The sequence below is a fragment of the Vombatus ursinus genome, unplaced genomic scaffold, assembly GCF_900497805.2.
Source record: "Vombatus ursinus unplaced genomic scaffold, bare-nosed wombat genome assembly UNPS02013183.1, whole genome shotgun sequence".
NCBI classification, from domain to species: domain Eukaryota; kingdom Metazoa; phylum Chordata; class Mammalia; order Diprotodontia; family Vombatidae; genus Vombatus; species Vombatus ursinus.
This window is the reverse complement of record NW_020952961.1, coordinates 1-12,065: the sequence shown is the minus strand read 5'-3', so window position 1 is coordinate 12,065 and position 12,065 is coordinate 1. Positions and strand designations below refer to the sequence as shown.

General features: G+C 46.0%; 1 protein-coding gene across 1 annotated transcript; it reads right to left on the bottom strand.

Annotated features, from left to right (window-relative positions):
- Positions 1–3,064: 3,064 nt before the first annotated feature.
- On the bottom strand, positions 3,065–11,769 carry LOC114040457 (gap junction gamma-2 protein-like). The gene is given in 3 exon segments (XM_027858570.1): positions 3,065–8,181; positions 8,183–8,670; positions 11,698–11,769. Coding segments are annotated over 2 exon segments (1,437 nt in total). The 5' UTR covers positions 8,651–8,670; positions 11,698–11,769; the 3' UTR covers positions 3,065–7,212.
- Positions 11,770–12,065: the final 296 nt, after the last annotated feature.

Below are 12,065 nucleotides of genomic sequence, written 5' to 3'. Positions count from 1 at the left end.
TTTGAACTCAGGTCCTCCTGACTCCAAGGCCAGAGCTCTATTCACTTCACCACCTAGCTGCCCGGCAAGAGGCATTCTTTATAAAGAATCCCCTGCAGGGACAGATCAGTCAAAAACTTTGGTCTGTGTGCCCATGGTCATGCAAATAATAGGTGTCAGAAATGGAATTTAAATCCAGGTTCCTCTTAATTCCCAGTCTAGTACTTAGTAGCAAAGCTGAGACACAAATATATTAGTAAACATTTCTTGCACAAGACCCTAGGTTCACTTAGGATTAAAGATGGCTCTGGAGTTTGGGTTAGGGCTAAAGTTGGGGTTAGCATAAGGTTTAGATTGGAGCTAGGAATTCTGGCTGTGACTGGAGATAGATTCATGTTGAGGAATGGTCGGGGCCAGGATAAGACTTAAATTCCTTTTCTCCCACCTCTCAGAACCTCTCGATATGAGTAGGCCTGGGTTAATAGGTGTTAATACTACCTAGGAGGAGTCTGAGCCCTGGCCGTGATTGGTGAAGGAGCAGAGGTGTCAAAATCACTTGGAGAAGAGCTCGGGACAGGGCCATCCCACAGACCCATGGACACTCACTCTTCAAGTGCTAGTATGAACCACCCCAGATACCCTAGTGAGCAAAGTTTAGGAATCAGTTTATGACCAGGTTTAGAATTCAGTCTGGAGCCATGGAAGGGTGTGAAGCTTTAGAAGGAAATGATTCTTCTCCTGTTTTGATCTTTTCTTCCTCTGTCCTTTGTCCAGAGGGGGAGGAAGAAGGGAGCCAGGTCAGGTCTGCCAGGCTGTGTTGGTGGTCCCCTAGAGAGGATAAGCTTTTCTGACCTCTATTGAACTCTGCCACCTTAATGACCCATTGTTCCAATGGAGGACATAACTGAATGGAGCTAGAGGATGAAGAGTGGGGGTTGGGGGTAAGAGGGGAAGTCCATTTCTGCCTGGAATGTTCCTTTTCCTTTTTTTTTAAGTATTTTTTAAAATTGGAAACTTAATAATACTCTGAACAACCACAAATGTACATATAATGGACAATAAAGATAGAAATCCCAAATGAAACCCATACAGTTTGAATGATCTATATTTTGATACTTCTTGTGTTCAAAAATTGTGTTTAAAAAATAATCACCAACTGGCTAAACCTTTCTGAACTTAGCCAGGCTGATCCCAGGATCACAGACCACAGCCCTACCCTCCCACCCACCCACCAGTCTACTGTCAGGATTCTGTAAGAAGCTTCCCAATTTGATGGGACCAGTTGGAGCTTGCACCTAATTAGTACAGCCTTTAAAAATCCAGGGTCACCTCTACACCACAAGGAGGCACCAAAAGAAGACTTTAGTGGAGATCACAGTTTGATGAAATGACAAATAACCAAAGGAACTTGTTTGCTTTGGGTCCTTTCTTGATTTCTTTTTATTTGTCTACTTATTCTTTATTTCTTCAATGAATAAACATATTTTTCTCCCTCCCATCATCCCCAACCCATTGAGAAAGAAAAAAAGGAAAACCAAGATACTTGAAACAAATATGCATAGCCAATTAAGAGAAAGTCCCGTGTTGGCCCATGACCTCTTTTCCACGATAAGGTTATAGCTTCTTGAGAAGAGAGGCTCTCTTGTTTCTGTATAACGCTTAGCACAGTGTCTCCAGCACCAAATAGAACAATCAATCAATAGACAAACATTTATTAAGAGCCTACTAGGTGCCCGCACTGTGCTAAGTGCTAGGGATACAAAAAGAGGCAAAAGACAGCACCTGCCCTTGAGGAGCTTACAATCTAATAAGGGAATAAGTGTAATGACTCTTCTATATCACATCCCTTCAAGTATTTGAAGACAATGATCATGTCTTTTCTTTTCCAGGCTTTATACCTTCCACTATCTGATTCTTTAACTGACCTTTGTTAAAGTAGGAGGGATCTTTACAATTAAGACCTCATGCAGTCACCAAAAAAAAATTTATCTGGAACATTGTTCAGTGAGCGCGATGACTGGAGAATCAGAGTTTCCAGGGTAACTCTTTGATTTTAGGGGATTAAGATTAATAAGGAGATTTTAGGGGAAATGATCCTCCACTCTCATTTCTCCATCTATATCTTGCCATTGCAAAGGCATTTAGAAAGCTTTGTTGCTGTTATTTTTAATTATTTTATTTTTTATTAAATGTATTTAAATTATTTTCATGTGGTCATGGTCAAAGTGTATGTTGTTTAAATTCCACTTTCTTTCCCACACATCACTTTACATATGTTTTCACACGGTTTATGTTTCAGAGTCATGGAATTTCAAAGTTAGATGGGATCTTTTTTTTGTTTGTTTGTTTGTTTTTGGTGAGGCAATTGGCATTAAGTGACTTGCCCAGAGTCACACACAGCTAGTGAGTGTAAAGTGTCTGAAGCCAGATTTGAACTCAGGTTCTCCTGACTCCAGGGCCAGTGCTCTATCCACTTCACCACCTAGCTTCCCCCTAGAAAGGATCTTAAAGGCCATATAGTTGATCTTGATTTGTTTGTGATATAAAAATGTTCCATTACTTTGCTACGCCAAAATTGATCAAGCCATTCTCCAATCAATGGATATGTTGATTATTTCCAGTTTTTCAGTATTCTTAATAAAATTTTTATAATTTTTTTGTTTACAATTTTTTTCATATAGGTTACTTTTTGTTATATTCCCTTAATGAGCTCCATGAGGGCAAGAGTCCATGTGTTCCTTAATGATGATTAGATATCTTTATATCTTTTCTACTACAAAGACATTGAGCTCTGAACATGGGGCTCGATAATGATGAATGAATGAGAATGAATGTATGATTGAATGACAGTGAAGGAGTAAATGAATGAGAGACTGAATGAGTAAATGAGTGAGCGAGTAAACCACAGAATTTAGTATTACTTGGCTATGTTCCATCTTGTATTGTCATGTGTTTCACAGATGTGTTGATTCCCCAACTAGACTGTGAGCATCAAAGGACAGTTATAGTACTTTCTTTGCCTGTCAAGTCTTGAACGTAAAGTCTAGTCCAGGCCTGGGCAAATGGGAGGTAAGCAAAGTTTTACTGATGGCTGAAATAAAAATAAACACTTGGTAGCACACACAGGAGGTTGTAAACAAAAGTCGAGTTTTATTTTATTTATTTATTTCATTCTATTAGTATTGGAACCTGCATCTCCCATGGTGTAGTGGGGCTGGCTTGGTGATGGCATGGAGAGATAGGACTAAAGGGAGGGGCCCCATGGCTCCCTGCCCCTGATTCTCCTATCCTAAGAATCAGGTTTCTCAGCCCATATTGGCAGTCCCAGATGCAAAGGTGAGTTAGTTCAGGAACAGAAACGGAACTCATTGGCTAGCTCTTCGGCTGGCCCTGACGCTTATGAAGACTTCAAGTATTTCTCAGGGGGATGGAAAGTCAATGGGGCTCAGGGAAAAGGAAGTCAAAGGTGTCCACAATGAACATACCAGGGTCTTAAACAAGGGGATAACTACTCTGAAACTCTACCTCATTCCTCTACTCCCCAAACCTAATTTTTCAAAAATCTGAGAGTATGGATGACCTGGGAAACCACCTGGACCTCAAAATTATTGGTCTGGCAGCTGAGAAATCAGGTTGTAGTGCCAGGAAACCTAGGATGGGAGACCTAGATGCTAGGTCAAGTCACTTTCCTCTCTGGGCCTCAGTGTCTGCCTCAATAAAATGGTTGATCCCTAAGGTCCCCTCCAGCTCTGACATTGTGTTATTTGCTCTTACATTCTTTCCAGTTTGCCATGCTAATGAAGAAGCAAGAGAGAGGACAGGGTCTAGTGTCCTTGTCCAGTCTGGATGGTGTCCAGCATGGGGATGCTTGAAGTACCCCTAGGGTAAGAAAGAAGTAGAGTGGAGTCTGATATGGTCCTGCTTTTGGTCCTATGCTTCCCCATCCTGCCATACAGATAATACAAACAAGTGGATTGGCAACAGACTTCCCTTTCTCCAGTGGCTTGTCTCGTCTCAGGCTAATATCAGAACAAGTCAGCAGGGGCTAGAATAGGGAATAGGATAAGGTCAGACCAGGCTATTCCCAGTGAATCCAAAGTAGCTTCCCCCCTTCTTCCATCTTGGCCTCTCTGCCACCTCCTCCCACCAGATAATTTGCCCTTGAAGCAGAAGTTCTGAAGCAATGGGCAAAGAGTAGATGGGTCAGCTTGGGGTATTCTAGGCCACCTCGTGCCTAGGAGTGATGGGAAGGGTTAGGCCTCCACACAAGGAGTGTGTCCCTAGAGCCCACCTCCTTAGTCTTACTCAATGCCCACAGGCCTGACTTTGTGTCTCTCTGAGATGTGAACTTGGCCCTGGTCACTAGAAGGACCTAGGACTAGAAGGTCACTTTTCTGGGTATACGAGGAGAGAGGAGATGCCATGCTCAGAGAGTGGTACCCTAGGATAGCTCTAGGGAGGCAGAATTCTGGGTTGATTTTGATAATAATTAAGAGTTGTCCCCTACCGCCTATCAAACATGTCTCCTGTAAGCCAGGATCCTGCTTATTGAGTGTGTTCCTTTTTACTGGAACCTTCCTTCTTCCTTTCAACAGTATGATTGGCTAGGCATGAGGAAACATGGGATTTGGAGGTAATCTCAGCCCTTTCCCCATGGGAGGAGGAAGAACTCTGGCATCCCTAGAATCACCCTCTGAGCATCTCTGCACCAGGGACCCCCTGACATGATGCCAGTACTCCTCCAAATCCTCTTCTTACTCCTATTCTCAATCTTTCTCTCCCAAGACTGTCCATTCTCCCCTCCCACTGGGGAGGGAATATTTGCTTCCTACTTCCAAGACTCATAGAATATTCAAGCTGAAAAAAGACCTTGAATAGTGAATGTGGAATGTCAGCGCTGGAAGAAACCCTAATAATCATTCAGTTGAACTCTTCCATTTTATAGATGAAAAAACTGAGTCCAAAGATGGAAATGATTGGCCTATGATCACACAACCAGTCAGTGGAACAGCTGGCAACAACTTGAGCCCAGGTTCAGGGGAGCCCAGGCCAGTCCCCTCCACCCCTGCCACCCCTACCTCCTTCCACTTTCTGTTTCATCACCTTCCTCCATCCTTTGGAAACTCCGTTCCATCTCTTACACCCATAGTAACATAAGCACTTGTTCTTAACTAGTTGTCAACTAATCCCCACTAAGGCATTAGCTGGTAACGAATATGCAACTTATATGTATAAAGTGTCTTGCTTTCCAGAGGTATTTAGATTTCAGCAGTGGCTTCTGGAAGACTAGGGAGCTTTTAAACCTCAAAGGACTAAAATGATAATGGTGGACTTTCAGACACCGTGACAGGTAGTCAGAGGAAGTGTCCTTCAAATTATACTGTGCAGGCAAACCCCTCTCCTCTATCTATTGGTAGGGACAGCCTTGGGGAGAGGCTATTCTGAGTATTGCTTTGGCTTTATGTCACAGCCACATGGGCTCTGAATACAAAAAGAAATCTGTTGGAGTTACTACTGAAACTTCTTAGCTCCTGAGGGTCTCTAGAAGCCATGCTCTCATCACCATTTTAATTTCCTTCTCTTTGGCATAACTGTCTCCTCCCTCTCTCCCCCAGCTTGGACCCTGATACCTGCTGGGATCCCAGAGGAAGCAGGAGAGAGAATGAGGATGATACCAGGTAGGTCCTCATTATACTCAACAACTATTATCCCTTGGACCACAGTAGGGTTGGGAGTTGGTGAACCCCAGTGAATTTTGTTCTCCCCAAAGAGTGATGGCACTTGAGGTGTCTTGGTGCTTTGAGAAGGAACCAGGATGAGGATAAGGAAAGAACTTACCTCTTCCCAGGTAGGGGCCCTTTGTAATTCCTTCCTCAGGGCTTCCCATGCTTAGACAAACCTCTAACACATGCTAGTCAGGGCAAGAATTACCTTTGCACAATTAATGGGACCAGGGAGAGGCTGTTAAGACTGTACAAACACATGGTGATATGGTGAACAGGTAAGATCAATTATCAATTAGCTGCCCAATGGAAGGATGGCACCCAGAGTCCACAATCCCCACCACATAAATCAATCATGTGTATTTGACTTTGGGATACATTCTGTGGCTCTTTTCAGGGGGAAAGGGCAAAGGGAGGGATTCTTTATCTTTTTAGTTGCCTGGCTCAGGTAAAGATTGAAACGTCTGCCTTCCCTGATCACATGGCAACTAACAGCCAGGGAGAGACAGAACCAAGGCCAGAGAGATAATACCCTGCAGTATACTGCTGGCTTTGGGGATGATCTTCCACCCCAGCTCTTGGCACAAGGACCGTGTGATCACTGAATCCCAGGGCACTAAATGACTCTTTCCCCTTCACCCACAAAACAGAGGATCCCATGAGTTGAGCCAGACGGGACTTTAGACAGCTTCCAGTAGCAGAGTTGGAATCTAAACCCCAATCTCCTGCCTCCAAAGTTATTGTGCTTTTCATTACACCAGGGTGTCTCAGAGGCATCTTTCCCATTTCCAAACTCAGGCTCCCTCATTAATAGTCTTAGGGATCCAGCCAACCCAGTGGATTCTAACCCCCATGATTTCCCCCAGAGCACAAGCGACACGTAGAATCAGAGAAGGTTAGACCCAGAAGAGAGCTCAGAGGCCAGCCCTGTTTTCCATTGGATAGAGGAGGTCAAGTGTCTTTTTCACTAGATCATAATATCTGTTAAAGGGCTTCTGTTGCTATCTTTAGAAAAGGTACATCTTCTACAAGAAAATAATGATGATAATGGGTCATGAGCCTTAAATTTGAACTCCATTGCCTCACCTCAGATCCTCGATTTTTGGTATTCCCCAACTTCCCCACCCCCAAAGCCCAAAGAAGGGAAGGCAAGTTGAATTGCCAACCACGTGGTTTAAATCACAGTCACAGAAGGTTATGGCTAGTCCAACTCCCTCATTTTACAGAGATGGAAACTGAGGCTCAGATAAGGGAAATGATTTGCCCAAGGTCACACAGCTGGTAAGTAGGATAACCAGTATTCAAACCTAAATCTCTTGACTCCAAGATCAATTCTCTTTCCACAGCATGTTTCCTCCTTTCTCCTAAGTCTGTGCACTGATGTTCTTCTGGGTTATAAAACCAAGTCCCATCTTGGGGCTAAGTTTAAGGAGACTCTAGGGGAAGGATAGAGGTTGGGGGTTGTATGGAGGTTGGCTCTTGGCTCTCCCCTTCCCCCATCCAAAAGTCTTCATATCCACACGGATGCCTTGCCATCCTTGCTGCCAACACTGCTGCCTTTCTCTGAGTTGGATTTGGTTTTGGCCCCTTGCCGCCCTTGGGCACCATCGGCATGGTTCTGCTCCACAATTGTGCCCGCTGAGGCCGGGCTGTCAGTCCTTGAATGTGGTAGCCCTACCTGGGATGTGTAAGCAGGAAATCCGTTGCTCCTAACCCCATTGGCAGGGTCCTGGGTCTCAGCTCGATGGGTTCCTCGGAAGGCATCAAGATCTCCTGGTGGTAGGTTTTCCTCTGAGCCGGGGCCCTGAAGCTGCTGGAGCTCCTGCAGGGCCCCGTTGGCCAGGTTCTGCTCATGGGCTAGGAGTCCACCGGGCATGAGCCGCCCCGCTGCTGCCGCCCTCTCAGCCCGGACCACCAGGTTGTACTCAGGTGGGCAGGACATGTTGCGAGTATACGGGTAGCCATGGGGTAGCTGCCGGGGCAGGGGCGGGGGTGAAGGATAGCCGTCCGAACCCTGGTCCCGGCCCCCGACCCTGCGGCTCCTCACTGCATCCTGCAAGCTACCTAGACCCAGGTGGGCCATCTCACAGAGATTAAGGATAAGGCAGAGGCAGCTGACCACATACATCACCAGGAGGAAGACGGTCTTCTCTGTGGGCCGAGACACGAAGCAGTCAACCGTGTGAGGGCAGGGCTCCCGGCTACAGCGGAAGAATGGTTGCACCTCAAAGCCGTATAACAGGTACTGCCCAACCAGGAAGCAGATCTCAAAGGAGGCCCGAGCCAATAGCTGCAACACGTAGATCTTCATCAGACCCTCCTGCTGGATCCTTCGCCTCCCATCGTGCTTCTGGTTGGCAGGCCCGGCCTCCGGAGACCCCTTGCCCTTCTCTCCTGCCAGTGCTTCCTTCTCTTCTTCTTCCTGCTGCCGGTCCTCCCTGCTTCCATCCGCGCCCTCCTCTTCTTCTCCCACGCCACCCCCCCAGGCCCATCATGGGCTCCTCCTCTCCGCCATTCGGGGTGTCTGCCCAGCCAGGGTGGGGCAGCGGCGGTGGCCTCCTCCTTGGCGGACGCCTGCGGGCCAGGCGGCCACCCTGACGCCCGCGCCTGGCCCGGCGCCTCTCCTCTTCGGATGCTCGGGCCAGCCGATGGATGGCATAGCCGAGGTACATGACGGAGGGCGTGGAGATGACAACGATCTGGAAGACCCAGAAGCGCACATGGGAGAGGGGGGCGAAGGCGTCGTAGCAGACGTTGTCACAGCCGGGCTGGCGCGTGTTGCAGGTGAATTTGCTCTGCTCGTCCGAGTAGATGGACTCGCCGCCCACCGCGGTCAGCACGATTCGGAAGACAATCAGCACCGTCAGCCAAACTTTGCCCACGAAGGTCGAGTGGTTGTGAATCTCCTCCAACAGCCTCGTCAGAAAGCTCCAGCTCATGTTTGTCATAAGGGCTGATCAGTCAGGACCTGTGGGACGGGAGATGGCGAAGGTAAGGCGTGAGAGCCAAGAATTAGAAAACCTGAGATTCGCAGAGCCTCAGAACTGGAAGGAGCCTTGGAAAGCATGTTGTCCACACTCCTACACAATGTGGAATGCCTTTCTGCAGTGCCTGACACAGAGCAGACGTTTAATTAATGTCTGTTACATTGAATAGACCTGAATAGAGTCCTGGCTTTCAAGCTGTGTAGCTGAACACGTCCACTCCACATGTCCCCTGCCCACGAGTCTCAGTTTCCCCATCTGTAGAATGGGGATAATAATACCTGCCCAATCTACTTTACAAGGTCATTGTGAGTGAAATGCTTTATAAACCTTAAAGTGCTCTAGAAATGTGATTTATTATAGCATGCCTTATAAATAGCATTCCAGCCTCTGCCTGCATACTTCTGGTGATGAGGCCCTCCTACCTCTGACACTCCCTGATTTGTTTTGAGATCCCTTCTGTCACACTTTTTTTTCAGTTCAGTCTACCTGGACAACTCCTTCTTCCATCCCAGCATCCCAGAGTCCTCCCTCTGTCTCTCAAATCTGTTAAAGGAGGGCAGTGATTCTAACCACCTTTTTCATTCCATCCTCCCTAAACTCCAGCCTTTGACTTCTACCTCATCCCTTGACCATCCCTTTTCCACGGTGACCCCCCTCCCTTCCCCAAACTCCAATTTCACCCCACCCTCAAGGTGTCTCCAAACCCCCTTCCCACATCCTTGCTCTACTTTTCCTCTCCTTCCAAACTTGAGAGGCCCCAGAGCATCAGGGATCTCTTTACATCCCCTTTGAACCCCTAGGTAGTCATGAATGTCCCCTGGGATGCTTATCCAAATGCTAGCTAGCTTCACCTTTTGGGAATGCTGGAAACTGGAACTGAGGAGGGGATTCTAGATCTTTCAGTCTTACTTTTTTTATTTTTTTGGCTAGGCAATGGGGTTAGGTGACTTGCCCAGGGTCACACAGCTAGTAAGTGTTATGTGGCTGAGGACGGATTTGAACTCAGGTCCTTCTGAATCCAGGGCTGGTGCTCTATTCTCTGTGCCACCTAGCTGCCCTGATCTTCCAGTCTTCTTGAGGGCCTAGGTAGGGAATTAAGGGTTACAAGGGTTAGAGAGGATCAAGGTAGAGGCTTAGGGGCTAGAGGCTGAAGAGTTAGAAGGAACACCTTTTCAAAACTTGAATTGTGAGTTGTTATCATCAGCGGATAGAAACATCAAACCCATGGCCCTGGGGAGGCTGAAGGTAAGGCTTCATGAGTTCTCTCTGCCAAAAGAATTTAGATAGCCTTCATCCTGGGCCTCATTTGCCCAGGACTCTCTTTCTGCCTCTGAGGATAGGGAGAGGAGGGACATGAGGGAGAACAGACCAAGGCATGACAGCCTGGTGGAGTCAAAAGAGCAATAGTTTGAAATTAGAGAATCTGGGTTCAAATACCGACTCTGCTATTCTGTGAACAGTAGCCAAGGCACTCCTTCTAACTGACCCTCAGTGTCCTCCTCACTAAAATGGAGTTGGGGGGCAGCTAGGTGATGCAGTGGATAGAGCACTGGCCCTGGAGTCAGGAGGACCTGAGTTCAAATCTGGCCTTAGACACTTGACATTTACTAGCTGTGTGACTCTGGGCAAGTCACTTAACCCCACTGCCTAGCAAAAAACAAAAAAACCAGACAAACTAAAATGGAGTTGGATCAGTATGACAAAAGATAGAAATAAAGATAATTTATTATATATTAATTATACATTAAATTATATATTATGTATAATTATAGATAATGTACATATATTAAATTAGATATAAATTACATATTATTATATATTAAAAGTCACTAAATATATATACTCTTTGACCCAGGTGTATCTCTACTAGGCATAAACTCTGAGGACAAAGACAAAGGGAAAGGAGGATGCCACATATAACAAAACATTTATAGCAGCACTTTTATAGTAGCAAAGAACTAGAAAAAGGAAAGGAAACAAGCATTAATTAATGCTTGTGTGTCCTGTGTGCCAGGCACTATGTTAAGGGCATTATAAATGTCATCTTTTTTGAGCCGCACAACAATTCTACTATTATTATCTCCAGTTGAGGAAACTGAGGCAGACAGAGGTTAATTGACTTGTTCAGGGTCACAGAACCAGTAAGTATCTGGGGCTGTATTTGAACTCAAGTCCTCCAAACTCTAGGCCTAGTGCCCTATCCACTGAGCCACCTTAGTGTCCATTGACTGGGGAATGGCTAAATCATTTGTGATATATGAATGCAATGGGGTATTATTGTGTCATAAGAAATGACAAATAGGAAGAGTTATTTGAACTGATGCAAAGAGAAGCAAGCAGAACCAAGATAACAATTTTCACAATGACCATAATAATGTAAAGGAAAATAATTCTGAAAGACTTCAGAACTCTAATCAATGCAGTGACCAGTCATGGCTTCAGAGGACTGAGGAGGCTAGGGGGTTCACTGTATGGAGTACTGGGCTGGGAGCCAAGAAGGCATGATTTCAAAGCTTGTTTTTGATACATATTACCTGCGTTACTCTCAGCAAGTCATTTGACCTCTTTCAGATTCAGTTTCCTTGTCTGAAATTTCCGGGGTTGGACCAGAGAGCCTCTAAGGTATGATCCTGTGGTGAAGCCTGCTTCCCACCTCTCAGTACAAAAAGGCAGTATACAGATGAGGAATAAGGCCATTATTTTCAGACATGACTGATTTGCTGATTTTTTGTTACTGTTGTTGTTTAACCCTCCTAACTCCTTACAAGGGAGAGGGAGGGAATGAGGGAGTCACTGGGAGAAGATAGTATGGTTTTTAAAAATCATTAAAGCGTTTTTTTAAAAATAAACAGAGAGTTGGGCTAGATGATCTCTAAGGAAACTCCTTCTAATTCTAAATCCTGTGTCCCCCTGGCCCTCCTGCCCTTCCCCCAGTCTTGAAGCCGGTCCAGCGCCACGAAGGTGTCTCCTATAGCACACCCACTCACTCTTTTTGGAAAGTTTCCTACCTCATCCTTGGCCCGGATCCCTGGCTCTCCCTTTAGAGAAAAAGGTTCCTAGAGAAGAGGCAAGGATCCTAGGAGATCTTTGCACTCAATGTGCGTGCATGTGTGTGAGTGAATAGAGGGAGCTGAGGGGCTGTCCTTCTCTCCCACGTCCCTCCAGCCGACTTCTTTGGCTTCATCAGAAATTCAGAGATGCGCGCAGGCTAACCCCGAAGAAGAATATACATATACAGAGAGACACAGACAAGGACGCCAAGTGACAGCCGAGACCCAAGCTTCCACCTAACTCAGAGAGACACAAACAGACGAACCCAGTTAGCCAATCACACACACACACACACACACACACACACACACACACACACACACAC